The sequence below is a fragment of the Mucor mucedo genome, assembly GCF_025094135.1.
Source record: "Mucor mucedo strain NRRL 3635 chromosome Unknown EV154scaffold_178, whole genome shotgun sequence".
Classification (NCBI taxonomy): Eukaryota; Fungi; Mucoromycota; class Mucoromycetes; order Mucorales; family Mucoraceae; genus Mucor; species Mucor mucedo.
This window is the reverse complement of record NW_026252462.1, coordinates 1-15,686: the sequence shown is the minus strand read 5'-3', so window position 1 is coordinate 15,686 and position 15,686 is coordinate 1. Positions and strand designations below refer to the sequence as shown.

General features: G+C 37.4%; 7 protein-coding genes across 7 annotated transcripts; 5 read left to right on the top strand and 2 right to left on the bottom strand.

The window, feature by feature from the left end:
- Positions 1-1,269: 1,269 nt before the first annotated feature.
- On the top strand, positions 1,270-2,439 carry EV154DRAFT_528228 (proteasome subunit beta type-6). Its single transcript, XM_051603563.1, has 7 exons — positions 1,270-1,351; positions 1,423-1,622; positions 1,698-1,882; positions 1,958-2,047; positions 2,104-2,214; positions 2,285-2,352; positions 2,421-2,439. Exons 1-6 carry the CDS (start codon positions 1,316-1,318, stop codon positions 2,299-2,301), a joined length of 639 nt encoding a protein of 212 aa, XP_051451633.1. The 5' UTR covers positions 1,270-1,315; the 3' UTR covers positions 2,302-2,352; positions 2,421-2,439.
- Positions 2,440-2,478: 39 nt separating this feature from the next.
- Positions 2,479-4,812, top strand: EV154DRAFT_528227 (WD40-repeat-containing domain protein). The gene is made up of 5 exons (XM_051603562.1): positions 2,479-3,204; positions 3,272-3,824; positions 3,886-4,223; positions 4,282-4,544; positions 4,616-4,812. Exons 1-5 carry the CDS (start codon positions 2,505-2,507, stop codon positions 4,736-4,738), a joined length of 1,977 nt encoding a protein of 658 aa, XP_051451632.1. The 5' UTR covers positions 2,479-2,504; the 3' UTR covers positions 4,739-4,812.
- Positions 4,746-6,643, bottom strand: EV154DRAFT_473457 (S-adenosyl-L-methionine-dependent methyltransferase). Its single transcript, XM_051597937.1, has 4 exons — positions 6,487-6,643; positions 5,505-6,410; positions 5,308-5,450; positions 4,746-5,243 (listed from the first exon to the last, which is right to left on the bottom strand). The coding sequence occupies exons 2-4, from the start codon at positions 6,408-6,410 to the stop codon at positions 4,871-4,873; spliced, it is 1,422 nt and encodes a 473-aa protein (XP_051451631.1). The 5' UTR covers positions 6,487-6,643; the 3' UTR covers positions 4,746-4,870.
- A 451-nt stretch (positions 6,644-7,094) lies between these two features.
- Positions 7,095-9,118, bottom strand: EV154DRAFT_528222 (mitochondrial carrier domain-containing protein). Its single transcript, XM_051603561.1, has 8 exons — positions 9,037-9,118; positions 8,592-8,952; positions 8,418-8,521; positions 8,291-8,349; positions 8,192-8,232; positions 7,974-8,125; positions 7,636-7,916; positions 7,095-7,578 (listed from the first exon to the last, which is right to left on the bottom strand). Exons 2-8 carry the CDS (start codon positions 8,620-8,622, stop codon positions 7,326-7,328), a joined length of 921 nt encoding a protein of 306 aa, XP_051451630.1. The 5' UTR covers positions 8,623-8,952; positions 9,037-9,118; the 3' UTR covers positions 7,095-7,325.
- Positions 9,119-9,171: 53 nt separating this feature from the next.
- On the top strand, positions 9,172-10,525 carry EV154DRAFT_95465 (heme peroxidase). The gene is made up of 4 exons (XM_051607862.1): positions 9,172-9,379; positions 9,442-9,630; positions 9,691-9,975; positions 10,029-10,525. The coding sequence occupies exons 1-4, from the start codon at positions 9,273-9,275 to the stop codon at positions 10,264-10,266; spliced, it is 819 nt and encodes a 272-aa protein (XP_051451629.1). The 5' UTR covers positions 9,172-9,272; the 3' UTR covers positions 10,267-10,525.
- A 1,688-nt stretch (positions 10,526-12,213) lies between these two features.
- Positions 12,214-13,026, top strand: EV154DRAFT_95396 (Isochorismatase-like protein). Its single transcript, XM_051607861.1, has one exon. It carries the CDS (start codon positions 12,266-12,268, stop codon positions 12,842-12,844), a length of 579 nt encoding a protein of 192 aa, XP_051451628.1. The 5' UTR covers positions 12,214-12,265; the 3' UTR covers positions 12,845-13,026.
- Positions 13,027-13,207: 181 nt separating this feature from the next.
- EV154DRAFT_430921 (uncharacterized protein) lies at positions 13,208-14,162 on the top strand (the record flags this gene model as incomplete). Its single annotated transcript, XM_051596570.1, has 4 exons — positions 13,208-13,360; positions 13,424-13,528; positions 13,595-13,649; positions 13,714-14,162. 4 exons carry the CDS (start codon positions 13,208-13,210, stop codon positions 14,160-14,162), a joined length of 762 nt encoding a protein of 253 aa, XP_051451627.1.
- Positions 14,163-15,686: the final 1,524 nt, after the last annotated feature.

Genomic DNA, 15,686 nt, shown 5'->3' with positions numbered 1-15,686 from the left:
CTCTTAACGCAAAGAGTTTGCGATGAGGAAGAATGTTTCTCTTCTGGATCAAGAAGCTATGCCCGATTTTTGTTTGGCAAATCTTAATAACATTTCCCCATTTACTATAAAGTAGATCCAGGAACCAAATATCTTTTTACACGCGGACAACGAAATACGCCTGTAATTGCTCCCAAAAGGCTTGTATTAAAGATTAAAATTACCGGAGGGAAAAGATAGATACTTAAACACAAATACACAAAGGGCTTAACAAACTTAGACATCTAAACGTATCCATGGCTAAAAAGATGTAGTGGTGACAATTGTGACTGAGTGTGTGGATTCGAGCATATATTTAGACAAATTTGTAGTCTGCTTAATATCAATTATGATGAAGATCGAGTTAAAGAAATTCAGGAAATATTTTCATCCAAATGATATACAAGAGGGAGATATAGAACTATTGTGTTGGAATTGAAAATAGAAATGGATAACCATCGACGATCACCTTTCTTTAGTACACACTACAGTATCCTAAGTGAGGTGGATGAGAAGTGGAGAATTTTATGGGACACAAAAAGTGTTTAATATTAAGTGCTCAAAGCGAAATAGCAGGTATTATGTGAAGTATGTCTGATTTAATTTCAAGATTTCAAAAAGCCGCATACACGAATTTGAGCACACATACTAGCCTAACCGAAAATCAATGTAATATCCGTTTAACTGTGGATTTAGCATAAGCAATGACTTTTGCCCATAAAAATGGCATTAACTTTAGCCTATGGAATGGTTTTTAACAAGGCAATCAAACGTAAGCGTAACTTATGAAATGAACACTTAACACTGAATATTTTAAAAAGTTCGTGTCCTTGGGTGCCCTCCACAGATATTTATAATATATGTGTTCGATGTTGTCTATTTAATCAATAAAGATACTTTACCAAACCCTCCAGGAACATGGATTTTCATTTTGGGCTACGTTAAAAAATATCAGTTGGTAAAGCGGAAGACTGCATGAATACGTCTTTTAAGTAACGAATTTAGTATTGCCTAAAACAAAACTGCACTAAAAGCTACAGTTTTATTGCATTTGCTGTCAATATTGTTGGTCTTAATTTGATGCATTCTAAAAGTACTTGAATGAAAAAAAAATGCAAACCCTTTTGTTTCAAAGGCAATGTAAGAAACAGGCCAATGGAAATTACGCAATTTATTTTGATGACATCAGTCGAGTAGGAGATTCGATTATTTTGGTGGAAAAAAATAACGCGTAAGCTTTAAGCGACCTAAAGGGCATTATATTCATTTTTTGCTCTCTCTATATATACATAAGAATATGAGTGGATTAAAGAAAGGAGAAGTTAATCTTGGTGTATGTTTTTTTTTAAAAAAAAAAGAGTGAGAAAGACACACACGAGAAAAGACTGACGCTCTATCCTGTAGACTTCCATTATGGCAGTTGCTTACAAGGATGGTGTCATCCTTGGTGCTGATTCACGTACAACCACCGGTGCTTATATTGCCAACAGAGTGACCGATAAATTAACTAAAGTTCACGATAGCATTTACTGTTGTCGATCAGGATCGGCTGCTGATACTCAAGCTGTTGCCGATATTGTTCATTACTACCTCCAAATGTATACGTAAGTATCACCGTGCCTCCCAATTTATACATACATGTGGTTTTGAGAACTTTTTAATTAAATATAAACTTGTAGTGTGAATGAAAATGAAGCACCTTCTGTTCGTACAGCTGCTTCCTTATTCCAAGAGATGTGTTATCAAAACAAGGATAATTTATCGGCAGGTATTATTGTTGCAGGTTGGGATAAGAAGGAAGGTCCCTCTGTCTACAATATTCCTCTTGGTGGATCTTTACATAGAGCTCCTTTTGCCATTGGTGGTATGTTACAAGATTGCAGATGTGTGGGAGGGAGAAGAGATAATTTATAAACTTTTTTTTTTTTTTTTTGACTAGGTTCTGGATCAACATACATTTACGGTTATTGTGATGCCAATTATAAAGACGATATGACCCGTGAAGAGTGCGAGGAATTCGTAAAGAATTGTAAGTGATTTTATGATCCATCATGCGCTCTTTTTTTTAATCATCTATCGAAATAGCTTTGGCATTAGCAATGTCCCGTGATGGTTCTTCAGGTGGTGTTATCCGTTTAGCTGTCATCACAAAGGACGGTGTTGAGAGATTGTTTGTTCCTGGAAACAGATTGCCTGGTAAGGAAATGATTATTTGTTTATGATTTTTGTTATTGTCCTTAAGTCTTTTTTTTTTAAAATTCTATAGTTCATTGGGAAGGATAACCATATTCCATATATAAAATAAATACATGTTAAAAAAAAGTTTTGTAAAGTAAACTGCATTTTTTGTCTCTATCATCATTCTTTGGACATTTTGTGACAGTGAAAAACTGCGCGTGTAAAAAAAAAAAAAAAAAAAAGAAAAAAAAAATCCCAACGACAACGCGAAAAGCAGACACTTTCTTTCTCTCTTTATCTAAATAAGAATGAAATATTTGTACTCACGTATGCTTGCTGGGGATTCCGAACCCGTCAAACCCAAGAAACGGACAAAGGCACCTAAACCACCTAAACCCGTCAAGATTGCCACGCCCAAAACTACAACCCCACCAGCAAGGGCTTTACCATCTGTACCCAAACCTTTACCAACTCCCGCCAATAGACCTGCCATTGCAAACCAGCAGACACATCCCGCTATTAAAAAACCAACCCCTTTAACTACACCTAAAACTGCTCATGATGTCGACCGATGGCGATCGGAACCTACAGGTTCCAACAGAGCCATTGTAGTCCCACCTCCCATTAATCTATTCAATACACCCGCCTCCGCCGCACAAAAAAAAGTGGACCCTACTAAATCAAAAGTAAAAACTGCCAAAAAAGCGAAATTAACCTCTACAACAGAGGATACAACAACAACAACAACAACAACAAAAACAAAAACAACAGCAACAACAACAGCAGCAGCAGCAGCAGGGACAACACAAGGACAGCAGACAGGTACAAAATCCAAGGTAATGAAAACCACTACTGCCAAAGCACCTTTGAAAAGCACCACAGTCAAATCCAAGGCTCCGTCAACCACAGGCGGGAGAAAGCGAACTATTGATACGGATGACGAAGATGAACCCGTACAACGCAAAGTTGTTAAATCACGACGTAAACATCAAATCTTACCCATTCTTAGTAAGTTTCGCCTTCTTCCCCCATTTCATTTTTTTTTTCAATAATGCAAAATACTAACTAGTATTAGGTGGTGCATACAAATTAGCGACGGTATTCAAGGGACATACAGACATCAATGTTCCGGTCAAAGATAGAAACGATCATGACATGGAAGATGCTAAAGACATCTGGTGCTGTGAATTCGAACCACGTCGAGAAGGCCAACTAGAGAATTCTAATACGGTAGCGCTCTGCGGCTCCTACAGTGTTCTCTTATTGGATACCCAACAAAAGCGATACACCAAAAAATACACCCATTCAGAAATCCAAGAGATATTTTATTGTATGGCTTGGACCACGCTAGCAGGTTCCGAATTATTAAACACGCATGTTGTTGTCGAAGGAGCTGTAGGAAATCAAGCCAGTTGTAATATTTTGGCTATTGCAGGTCGTTTAGGATCCATCAAATTATTAAACCCTTTGCAGAATGAATGCTATCGCTACTTGTTTGGCCATGATAAAGCTGTCCTCAAATTGGCTTTCGCAAAGTCTGAGCCGAGATGGTTGTTGAGTGCTTCAGCGGATAAAACTGTGCGTTTATGGGATATTGGCTCACCTATGAGCAAAACTGACGATTCTGTGTAAGTAGCCTTTTTAAAAAAAATGGAGAGAGAGATAAAAACTTAGACTCTATGCTATTAGATGCTTGGCGAGATTCAGCTTGCCTCCTAGAACAGGCGTTCCTTCTGCACTTAGTATATCTTACGATCTTTCAACCTTGGTGGTTGGATTCGATAATGGCGACATGGTAAGTTTTCAACTCACTGACGAATTATTACAACGCTTCCGAGAGAGATCTATGCAGTATCGCAGTAAAGAATCTCGCACCGGAGATAAATGGACTTCGTTTGGAGCATTGGCCACTGTCCAACCACAACATATTTACCCTAAAGGTGGCGAATGGCATGCCGGCTATGTGGATGATGTCTATATATTTGGACAAGATGGCGATACCACCAGCAAACTTTATAACCGAATCAGTAAGTTTTCGTTTATTTATTTTTTTAAAGAGGGGAAGGATACTAAATATGCATATAGTTTCGAGAGGTGCGGAAGATATGGAATTTATTGTTTGGAACCCTGAAAAGAGTACGGAGACAGATGCAGATATTCAACTGTCTTTGGCATGGCCTGATTCAAAGGAATGTACGGGTGTTCGATACAAAGTGATTGAGGCGGAAGGACAAAAGGTGTTGGTTGCGGGAGAGTATGATGGCCAAGTGTATATTTATGATGTGGGCAACAGCAAGAAGAGTAAAACTCTAGCGGACAACAGTGTTGAGAAATCCGAGCCAACACGGGTAAAAAAAAAATATTTTTTATATGGTGATATAAATGTATTTCGTAAGCTTATTAATCATGTATTCTGTAGATTTTATCTCATTCAAAGTCGTCTGAGCTTATCCGGGATGTATGTTGTTCCAATGATACACGTACTATTGTCGCTGTGGATAATAATAATACCGTATTTGTTTGGAATAATACAGAAAACTAAACAAATTACATTTTGAGAATATGTTTTTATTTTAAAAGAGGGTACACTTTGTACATAATGTTTGTGTGTAAGGGAGGAAAAAAAAGCTTTTTTTTTTTTTGGTAATGGTGGTGGTTTGTTTATACAAGTTTTTTAGTTACCGACCTTGGACTTCCAAGCGGAAGGGTTAGTACGGTTACAGATTAATTGAGCACGATCATAGGAGTTACGGTTCTTGTTGGCAGTAATTTGGAAACAAGTAGCACTTCCTTGACGAGAAGCAATGACGGACCAAGAAAGGAAGATTTCCCAAATACGGACCAATTTCTCACCGTATTTCTCCTTCATGGCATCCTTGTTCTTCATCCAGTTTTCATACCATCTGTCCAAAGTAGCGGAATAATGAACACCGACAGTATCGACATTATGAATTTCGAAACCGGCAGTCTCAAGTTGACGAAGATACCAGTACAAGGGTGTAGAGGCATCGGCACCAGGGAAAATATATCTAGCCATGAAAAGACCCCTAAATTAAGGTTATTTTTAGTACAACGCTCTTTTCTCTTATTTCATGTGAAGAAAAAAATTACCAGATGAAATCTTCGTATTGCCATGTAGCTCTTAAACCAGCAACTTGCATATAGAAAATACCATCATCTTCCAAAAGTTCACGAATTTCACGAAGGAAAGTTTGGAAACGACGAATACCAACATGTTCAGCCATCTCAACAGCCTATTTTCAAAGTCAGTACAAAGTATAAAAGAAAAAAGGTAAAAAAAAGCTTACAGTAATCTTATCATATTTTTCAGTCTTGGGAATATCACGGTAATCCATACAGAGAAGGTTAGCCTTACCCTTGACACCCCAGTCTTCGATACGCTTATCACCAAAGGCAACCTGGTTACGAGCAAGTGTGACACCAGTAGATTGACTTCCGTAGTTCTTGGAAGCATAAGCAACCAAGGTACCCCAACCACAACCGATATCCAAATGTCTATCACCTTCCTTCATGTGAAGCTTTTCACATACGAGTTTCATTTTGTTTTCTTGCATTTCTTCCAAAGTTTCACGCTTGGTAGGATCAGAGATGATACCAGAGGTGTAGACCATGAGGGGACCCAAAAAAGCCTCATAGAAATCGTTACCGCGGTCATAATGATCACGGACCTGGTTTTCATCTTGTTCACGGGAGTGCCAGAAAGTCTCGGGAAGCCATTGTGTTAAGAAGAACTTGAACTGACCGAAAGTCAATTGGAAGTTGGCCCAGTCATGACGGAGTTCCATGATTTCTAAGGGGTCACCGTTGAAATCAACCTTACCGACAAAATAAGCTTCGAAGAAGGTTTCCATGGGGATCTTGTTACGACCGTGGTAGGCAGCCTTGAGTTCGGCATCGTGGAAGGTCAAGTAGTGTTCGATGGGCTTACCGGGGAGAGGGACCGTGTTTCTGTAACGAGGAGCAAAGCGAGAGAATAAATAGATGGTACAGGCCAAGATAGGGAGACCCAAAAGAATGGCAAGGATGGGGAAAAACCATAAGCCAAAGCCTAAGGTGTACGTGAGGAAGGCGGGAACACCAATCACAGCAGCTGCTAAGATACGGTTATCAAAGGTTTGATTACCGGCTCCTTCAGCAGGAAGAGACGCGTTATTAATAGCCGCCCAAGTGGTCGGTTTAAAGGCTTTTGACATCTAGTAAAATAAAATAAAAAAGGTGATGAGTTTCGAAGTTTACTTCATTGCAAATTTCTAGAGTGTAAGCACTAACCTTTTACAAATGAAAAAAAACGGTCTTTAATAATAATAAGAAGAAAAAGAAAAAAAATAAAAATAAAAGAAAAAAATAGGAACTAAATAAAGAGGTGTAAATTTTTTTTGGTGTTACATGTCAACCCTCCCTTTCAAGTGGTCTGCGCTGTTTTGATTATCAAATCGCCGCTTTTTTTCAACGAAAGCCCCTCTGTCTTTTAATGCAAAAATAAAGGGATAGGCACGCGCCATCACACGTACTTTTTGTTGGTGTGCGAAAAAAAAACAATAACCCTAAACAGTATGTTCCCCTGTAACGTATCAAAGTTCCACAGGTGGCCGCAACCAAAAAAAAAAATACAAAATACAAAATAACATAGATTTATCTCTGATTAAATAGAACAAAGCATATATATATACATTTTTTCTTTCAAGCGCCCACACCGTTTGTTTATGTTGGATACAATAAAGAAGTGTGGATAGATGATACAATGAAAATATAATGCCGATTTTGTACGACGGCATCCTCTTGTGTATCGTGGCAAAAGAGGCTGCGTTATTATCGTGCCGTAATCGACACGGACACTACAAACACAACCCAGGCTTAATAGCGCATTTTTCAAAAAAAAAAAAAAAAAAAAAAAAAATATGACAGGAAGTAATGGCTTTTGTCAAAAACTAATTAAGCTAATAGGGCTTGGCAACTAAAAAACGTTTAAAACGCGGTTATCAAAAAAGATATATATATAAGCCCAATTTTTTTTTTTAAAAAAGGGTATGACAAAACCTTCCCTCCAATCTAATTTTTTCTTTTTATTATTATTATGTGCATCATTTTTATATGTATAAAAAAAAAGATTAAGCCTTGGGAGCGGCAAGACGAGCCTTACGGGCACCAAGAAGAACAAGAACCCAAACAGACCAATCGAATAAGACTTCCTTTGCAAGGAACAAGAAAGCAGCAGAAAGCACAGATTGGACAATCTTGGAGGAAATACCCTTGTAGAGACCGGTCACACCTTCAGCAGCAATGATCTTTTTGAAACCGTCCAAGATAGAGGTGTACTTTTCATCGCCTTGTTGGCTGACTTGCATACGAGACTTGATGACACTAATGTTATGATAGGGGGTTAGTTCTTAACAATATAAAAGATTCGTTTCAACATACATGTAAGGGTAGGTGATGGCAGTGGCACAGAGCTTGGAGAGGGCACCCATCAAGAAGAAATCAAGGTTACCAGGGGTCTTGGTCTTAGAGACCTTGTTCTTGAGTTGTTCAAAGACAGTGTATTGGATAATGGGGTTGATGACCAGCACCAAAGCAGCACGCACACCAGCGTAAAGACCAGCAATACCTTCAGTCTTAAGGATTTGAGCGGCGACAGTTAATGCAGTAGCCTCAGTCTTCTTTCCTTCCCCTTCAACACCCTTCTTGACGGTCAAACGAGTCTAGATGGGACATATTTAGTACAGGTACAACCCCTAACCAATAAAAAAAAGACTTACGTTCACGGTCCAGATGGGGTGAGTTGCCATGACAACGGCACAACCAGCAAGGGCACCGGAGAGCATGGACTCACCGGTAGACATGGGCTTACCTTGGCCCTTGGCCTTTTCAAAGATGGCCTTGACAGCTTCGTAACAGTAATAGTAGACACCTTATGGTTGTGTGTCAGTTTTTTGTTTTGTATTTCGAAGCTTAAATTATGCAATTAATACTTTACCATTGGTGATAGCAATACCAAAGATACCGGAACTCAAACCGCTATTTCAAAAAATAATTTTAAGTTTCCATATTTTCGACATTGTGACTACTAACTTACGAATACAATCCCTTGGGACCTTCTTTAGCCAAAATTTTAACAAAGGCGTCCAAAGTGTTCTAAAAAAAAATGATGCATTTTTAATACGATTTTTCTCAGCGCAAGAACGAAAGAGTTTTCGTCATACCTTGTAGGCATCTTTGCTGTCATCATTCTTTTGAACTTGGAGACGAGAACTGATGGAGACAAGAGGATAGGTTAAGGCCATAGAGACAATACCTCCACCGGCACCTTATTATGTAGAGTATGAGTTTTATTGTTTTTCAATCAGGATCATGTTAGTGTGTTTTTCTTTTTTTACCAGAAAGGGCATGAGCAACGTTATCAGACATGGTTTTTTATGTAGGTATAAAATAAAAAGAAAGTGAAAAAAAGAAGAAACAAAAAAGGAGAGAGGACTATTTTTAAAAGCAGTAAAAAAAAAAAATACACAAGAATTAAGATGTGTCATTCATAATCTGGGGAAAGAAATAAATGTGATAATTTACGGTAAAAAAAGAAGCATGTGAATTTTTTTGAGCCAATAGAAAAATAGTGTGGAGTAAAAAAGAGTACATCCTCTGTCAGCAAGAATCCCTCTGCTCTTTTTCATGGTACAAAATGTGTAAAAAGGTTTTTCATTCCGCTGTAACCCGATGTCTCTTAATATTTCGATTAGCGTATATATATAATTTTTATGAACAACAAAGATAAATTGTTATTCTGACTGACCCCCTCCCCCGGATACGATTACCCAAATCCAGGTACAATTTATCTACGCACATCATAGCGTTTGTTTAGAACAAAAATAATATCGGATCTCTAAATCTCCTTAATTTTATAATCTCCATGTGAAATCAAATCCATTGCATAAGCAAGAAAAGGTTTTTTTTTTCTTCACAAGTGACTGGCTGGGCTAGCTGACTGGATATTTTATATTTTTCTAAAAAAAACATTTTTTTCTTTCTCCTTTTTTCTTTGTTTCCATTCTCTTATATTAAAAATGTCTACTTCACAAGCATCCCCCGATAAGTATACCCAGGTTAGAGAGGATATCGCTAAAGCTTTTCCCAATGAGGAATACGATGATGGGTCTTTTGCTCCCGTTGTGTAAGTCACCCATAGCACACTTATACACAAAACCAGATATTTATTTGTTTATACAATGATAGCCTCCGTTTAGCATGGCACGCCAGTGGAACCTATGATGGTCAACATAAGAACGGTGGTAGTGATGGTGCTACTATGCGTCATCAAGCTGAAGCTTCTGACCCTGCCAATGCTGGTTTGGATCATGCCAGAAACTTCCTCGATCCTATCAAGGCCAAGCACACCTGGATCTCCCATGCCGATTTATGGACGTAAGTCATCCTATTCGTTATTTGTATGCTTTAATTAAAATTATATTTTGATTCTTGCAGCCTTGCTGGTTGTGTTGCCGTTGAGCATATGGGTGGCCCTCATATTGATTGGACCGGTGGACGTCGTGATAAGGCCAATGAAGTCGATTGTCCTCCTCAAGGTCGTCTTCCTGACGCTGCATTGGGTAAGGACCATGTGCTTGATGTGTTTGTTTCTCGTATGGGATTCTCCGTGCAAGAAACCGTTGCTTTGATTGGTGCACACACTGTTGGTCGTTGTCACGCCGATCGTTCTGGCTTTGACGGTCCCTGGACCTACAACCCTACCCGTTTCTCCAACCAATTGTAAGTGTATTTTGTATATATGATGACTAAAAACTAAGAGGAAAAAAAATTAGCTACAAGCTCTTGTTGAACGTGACATGGGTTGAAAAGAAGTGGGATGGACCCAAGCAATTTGTGGATGAAGATGAGGGAGAGATCATGATGTTGCCTACCGATATGGCACTTTTGGAAGAACCTTTCCGTCAATATGTCGAAATCTACGCCAAGGATCAACAAAAGTTCTTTGATGACTTTGCTTCTGCTTTCCTCACCTTGATCGAATTAGGTATGACCAAGAGAGGAAAGTTGTAAATTATTACCACCCCTACTACCATTTAGAACAATAAATTTTTCATTTTTGATTGTATAAACACAAACATATGCACTCTTGTGTTATCATGTGGAATTCCCAGGACCTTCAAAAGATAAGACATAATTGACATTGGACAAAATCCATATAAGGTTTAGCCTGTCCCAGAGCACAAATGCGCACTGTGAAACATCCCCCCCCCAAATAATGCTGCTGCTGCGGTTAAGTGGCATAAGTACCCATAGAAACCGTTTGTTTTTTTGCCTTGTCTTGTGATTTATACGGAAGGCTGATATCGCTCAATCTAATCCGCCATGTCTTGCTTTTTGTTGTTTCAAACTGCAAATCACATGTAAAGACCCATTTTAAAGTATGCGCCTTCAAAAAACACTCAGGTTAAGCAAATGGTTAGAAGGTATCATATCTAAATGACAAATTTTCTCGTTACCTTTCGAACAGAAATCAAAGTAATTCTTTTTTTTTAAAAATCTAATAATTGCAAAGGCTCGCATCAAGATAAACAATATGTTATCAACAAAATTTATTTATAAACATGGTTGGAAAAGTTATAGACTATAAGTAGAGTGATGAGTGTTGATAATATGAGATCAATTTTTTTTCTTAAATGTTGCAACAAGTACAATAATAAAAACGCCCATTCTTATGCCTATTTTCATTTTTTTAACCCTGAAAAGCAAACATGCAAAGGTCCTAGATGCTTGATCGACAGGTGAGCAGAGACAATATATATTTGGTTTGATGGCTTAGTTGTAGAAAGTAGCAGATCGGTAAAAGAAAGTGCTAGTCTAAAAACTCTTGTAGTATCACCATGTGTCATGTATACATACATATTTGAACATATTTTAGACTTCCCGTGTGCGTACAAGGCCGTTTGTTAAAACCGTGGTTGGCTAAGCACGCCAATACAAGTGATTATATCAATTATAATCATGCCAATGTTTCTCTCTGGATTAAAAATGATGTGGATATACAAAAGGCAGTTGCAAGTAGGAACACGAGTTAAGAAATGATTTGTAACGTAAAACTAAACTTTACTGCCTGATAATGTATTGCGTTTAAACATAAAAGCAATATGAATTCTCAGGTGTGTGCGCGTGTGAATAGTACAATAAAGAAAAAAGAACAAATAACATTATGAAGATAATATACGAGTAAAAATATATATGAGTAAAAATATATACGTTTTGGTAATATACGAAAATATCTGAGATTGCCTGAATGATTTAACTATTTTTTAAAAACTATCAAAATACATCATTGAGGGTTGAAGATATATCTAGCATTTAGATTTGTGATTTTTACGTATTCAGACACAATAAGTTTGAATGTTTTAAAGTACATATGGTAAAAGCCAATTTCCAACGTTTCTGTTTTTACTAGTTACATTGCCAAACATTTCAGGCAAAGCGTCATTGTAGGATAAACTTAAGCTATCTCGCAAAAAAGGCAAAAACTAGTGATAAAATTTTTGTATTAGTAAGAACCTTTGGGATTGGCTGAATAATAAGACTGGCGTGAGACCTGTTTAAGTCTGATATCATTTCGATTGGAATGATAACTTTTATGGGACCTGTAGGGACGTAATGTGACCTCGATCCAACCAATACGGATGAGCACAAAACTAAAAAATATCATTGTCCTTGCAAAACCCTCGATATTAACTTTAATCCACATCAGATCGATATAAAAAAGAATATATCTTTGGTAATTATTTGAAGGGTTTCAATATTTATCTTTTTGTACATTATAGCACCCTCACTTCGCTGAGGTAGAATTACTGACCATAGTATAAATTCGTTTGTGAAATCCGAAAAGGAACTGATTTGTAATCAACTGCGCACAAGTCACAAGGGAAAGAACCATCTTGTAAAAAATGAAATAACGGAAAAATCGGTTCCCACCAGAAATCACTATAAATGCACAAAAAAAAAGTAAAACAATTACTCGATATTTTTCTTCTCTTTTTTCATACAGACCATTATGTCTCAAGAAGCTCTTATTGTTGTTGACGTTCAAAACGATTATTTTCCTGGAGGAAAACTTGTAAATTCCAGACCAGTTGAGACTGCTGAAGCCTGTGCCCAACTCATTCATAAATTCCGACAAGAGGGGAAAGAAGTCGTCTTTATCCAGCATTTTATGAAGGACTATTTAGAAACAACCTACCCTTTTCTTCTAAAAAATACTCGTGGATCTGAAATACATACTAGTGTCCAACCTTTGGCCACTGAAAAGATTATAACAAAGAATGAAAGCAGTAGTTTTGTCGGCACTGATCTGAAGCAATACCTCGTTAGTAAAGGGATCAAGAGATTAGTGGTTGTCGGTATGATGATTCATAATTGTGTAAATGCTACAGTTTACTCTGGCGTCGAAGAAGGTTTTCCTTGTATAGTTGTTGAAGAAGCGGTGGATACAATGGATCAAGAATATAATGGCGAACTTGTAAAAGCTCAGGATATCAAGAAAGCTTTCTTGACAGGTATTCAGTTTGCATACAGTACTGTCTACAAACTCCAGGAAGTTCTAGCTGATGAGTATGCTTATCGTTCTATTTAAATAAATATCTCGATTTACACTATTGTTAATGTTTTGCAATGGGTCACCGTATAACAGCCATTTCTTCATAAAAAATCCCTTCATTTTATGCTAATAGCCGATAAAAAAAAAACGGGCACATCTGATTTTTTACTCAAAATGAACAGTCTTACCATCTAAAGAAGAGATCTGCTAGCAAATATATTGATCGACGTCAACTCCGTTCGTTCGGGAAAGCGTATTAAATTAGCGGGAAGCTTATGTAATCAACGTTACATCACTTTTTCAAATTCTGTCAAATACCGCGAAAAGCAAATTTTATTTTTTTTAGTCTTTTTCTCTCTTCTTCCCATTTCTACGCAGAAAAAATTACATTAAACAACAATGTCTGAACAAACTATTAAAATCGGTATTATTGGTACAGGTATTTTTGCTCATCGTCATAACAGAGCTTATCAAGCTGTTGGTGGTAAGAAGTTTGAGATTGTTGCGTGTGCAAACAGATCCAAGGATAAGGCTTTAGCTTTTGCTAAAGAGGTAAGTGACGAAAAAAAGTTTAAACGATGAAAAAATTGTGTGTATTTAAACCTGCTTACGCAGGTCGGTATTCCTGAATCTGCTGTTTATACCAGCCCCCTCGACCTTATCAACGATCCCAACGTTGATGCCGTTGATATTCTTCTTCCTGTCCAATTCAATTTAGAGGTATGTGAAAGAAAGAAAGAAAAAACGTCATTGACACGTCTAGTCGATACTAAAAAATGCTTCTAGATTATCCAAGCAGCTGTGGCAGCAAACAAACACGTCATGTTCGAGAAGCCTATTGGTTAGTTTCAAGATGTATTTTTAAATTGACCTTCCGTCCCGACCCTTATTTTTTTTTTATTTAGCCGCCAATCTTAAAGATGCTCGTGAAATTGTTAAGGTCGCTCAAAAAGCAAAGACGGTTGTTGCTGTCAATGAAAATTGGGCATATCACCCTTTAGCTTATGCAGTAGCTGAATATGTTAAAAACGGCGGTATCGGGGAACTTGTCAACTTCACCTATGATTCATCTCGTCCCTACAGTCCCAATTCCCCATACCATAACACGAAGTGGCGTCAAAACCCTGAACATCCTGGTGGTTATCTTAGTGATGGATGTGTTCATGATATGGCTCACTTGATTCCCATTCTCGGAAATATTGAAAAGGTTGGTGCTTTTGCTACCAAGAGACACACAATCCATGTCTGTGAGGATACATTGGCAACTACAGTCAAGCTTGCAAATGGAGCCGTTGGTACTGCTAACTTCACTTTTGTAAGTAAAAAAAATCACACATTGTTTTCATCGTACTGAAAAATAATCCAAACGATGATAGTGTTCAGCAGGTGTGAAAAAGATGGATTTGGTTGTACATGGTACAGAGGGATCAATTCATCTGGTTGATGATACTAGTGTGGAATTATTTAATGATGTTGGTGAATCAATCGATGCTGGACCCATCATTGCTCTTCAAGCAAATGCACCTGGTAATGGATTGGCTGATGTAGAGGGTGAATTGGCTGCGTTTTATGATGCTGTTCGTCACGGAAAGGCATTGGGTGTCTCTAACGAAGAAGCTTTTCATCATCTTGCTTTTATTGTTGCCTCTTTAGAATCCGTTAAAACTGAACAAATGGTCAAGGTGGAGCAAGCTTAGATAATTATCATCTATATTGTAGCTGTTTGTCTTAACACTGTCAACAGTTCTTTTTTTTGAATTTCTTTCACGCAGCCAAGCGAAGAGTTGGTAGCAACAGCTAACATGCATAAATATAATAAACAGTTAATAATTGGCAGGAATCTTTATAATTGTTATGACCTTTTTGATGGAAAATTTTCATTGGGTGATAAAAAGCGGGCAAGTTATATGCACATCTTAGTTTTTTTTTTTCTAGTCGTAAGAAGAAAACATTAAATTTAATGTGTGTGTGTTGGGTCCAGGGTATATAGTTTTCCACCAAGAAGGCATGTCTGGATGGAAGTCTCAAAACTTCTCGAAGGTTTCAGCCGGATCTTAAAAGGCTTATATGGTAAAGGCTTTCCGCAGAGGCATTCAGTTACGTCGATGTTTGCAAAAACAATACTGAGTTCAGTCAACCTTATCAGAGGAGTTTAATTATGATATTAATTCTAAAAACACGGATTGTTACAATTCATTGATTAAACTTTTTGATAGTTCTTCCTGTTTTGCATGTAAAAAATCCAATGAGAAGAAAGACAAGTGATACTATTAATCAGGGTACACCGCTTTCTTGAAATGATGTTACACAGGATAGGATGTTTCTTATTGACACCACACTTTTTCCTCTAATAAATTCTTCTGTAGTTTTATCTTGACTAAAAATCTAGTTTCTAATGATTTGAAATTGACTCCTCTGTGTTTCCCTCAACTTTCATATATCCTGTTTATATTAAGTCCATACTTTTTATTTACCAATTAACCAAATTCAAATTTCCACACTCGACTAGTGTTTGAACTTTTCGAGCTTGCAACAATCTGGCGACAGTTCGAACGAAGCTCGAACCAAGTTTTGTACTCAAGCACGCACCATTTTTTTTTTGGAATTAAGAGAGATTCGAGCGAGCATCGGTCGGATCTCTCTCGGTTATAAAATGGGAAGTAATTGTCGTATTTGACGCCAAAAACCGAATACAACTATTATTTAATCTGTCATGAGTTATAATTCACTTCATATATTATAACAGACACAGTACTAGTTCCGGTAATTTTCCTCCTGAAAATTATACCCTACATTGGACCCCGGTTGGTTGATTTACTGCAGTTCCTTCTGGCACCTACGAAGAGTAATCAAGTAATCCAATTATTGCACATATTGC

What these genes read in the sequence shown, in the direction of transcription:
- EV154DRAFT_95396 (XM_051607861.1), top strand. Translation starts at nt 12,266, where the DNA reads ATGTCTCAAGAAGCTCTTATTGTTGTTGACGTTCAAAACGATTATTTT.
- EV154DRAFT_473457 (XM_051597937.1), bottom strand. Translation starts at nt 6,410, where the DNA reads ATGTCAAAAGCCTTTAAACCGACCACTTGGGCGGCTATTAATAACGCG. An exon ending in AAAAATATGATAAGATTACT is followed by an intron (nt 5,451 to 5,504) that starts GTAAGCTTTTTT and finishes CTTTGAAAATAG; the next exon opens with GCTGTTGAGATGGCTGAACA. An exon ending in CAATACGAAGATTTCATCTG is followed by an intron (nt 5,244 to 5,307) that starts GTAATTTTTTTC and finishes ACCTTAATTTAG; the next exon opens with GGGTCTTTTCATGGCTAGAT.
- EV154DRAFT_528227 (XM_051603562.1), top strand. Translation starts at nt 2,505, where the DNA reads ATGAAATATTTGTACTCACGTATGCTTGCTGGGGATTCCGAACCCGTC. An exon ending in TCAAATCTTACCCATTCTTA is followed by an intron (nt 3,205 to 3,271) that starts GTAAGTTTCGCC and finishes AACTAGTATTAG; the next exon opens with GTGGTGCATACAAATTAGCG. An exon ending in AGAAATCCGAGCCAACACGG is followed by an intron (nt 4,545 to 4,615) that starts GTAAAAAAAAAA and finishes TGTATTCTGTAG; the next exon opens with ATTTTATCTCATTCAAAGTC.
- EV154DRAFT_95465 (XM_051607862.1), top strand. Translation starts at nt 9,273, where the DNA reads ATGTCTACTTCACAAGCATCCCCCGATAAGTATACCCAGGTTAGAGAG. An exon ending in GGGTCTTTTGCTCCCGTTGT is followed by an intron (nt 9,380 to 9,441) that starts GTAAGTCACCCA and finishes ATACAATGATAG; the next exon opens with CCTCCGTTTAGCATGGCACG. An exon ending in ACCCGTTTCTCCAACCAATT is followed by an intron (nt 9,976 to 10,028) that starts GTAAGTGTATTT and finishes AAAAAAAATTAG; the next exon opens with CTACAAGCTCTTGTTGAACG.
- EV154DRAFT_528222 (XM_051603561.1), bottom strand. Translation starts at nt 8,622, where the DNA reads ATGTCTGATAACGTTGCTCATGCCCTTTCTG. An exon ending in ACAGCAAAGATGCCTACAAG is followed by an intron (nt 8,350 to 8,417) that starts GTATGACGAAAA and finishes ATTTTTTTTTAG; the next exon opens with AACACTTTGGACGCCTTTGT. An exon ending in ACCCCATCTGGACCGTGAAC is followed by an intron (nt 7,917 to 7,973) that starts GTAAGTCTTTTT and finishes TGTCCCATCTAG; the next exon opens with ACTCGTTTGACCGTCAAGAA.
- EV154DRAFT_528228 (XM_051603563.1), top strand. Translation starts at nt 1,316, where the DNA reads ATGAGTGGATTAAAGAAAGGAGAAGTTAATCTTGGT. An exon ending in AAGGAGAAGTTAATCTTGGT is followed by an intron (nt 1,352 to 1,422) that starts GTATGTTTTTTT and finishes TCTATCCTGTAG; the next exon opens with ACTTCCATTATGGCAGTTGC. An exon ending in TACTACCTCCAAATGTATAC is followed by an intron (nt 1,623 to 1,697) that starts GTAAGTATCACC and finishes ATAAACTTGTAG; the next exon opens with TGTGAATGAAAATGAAGCAC.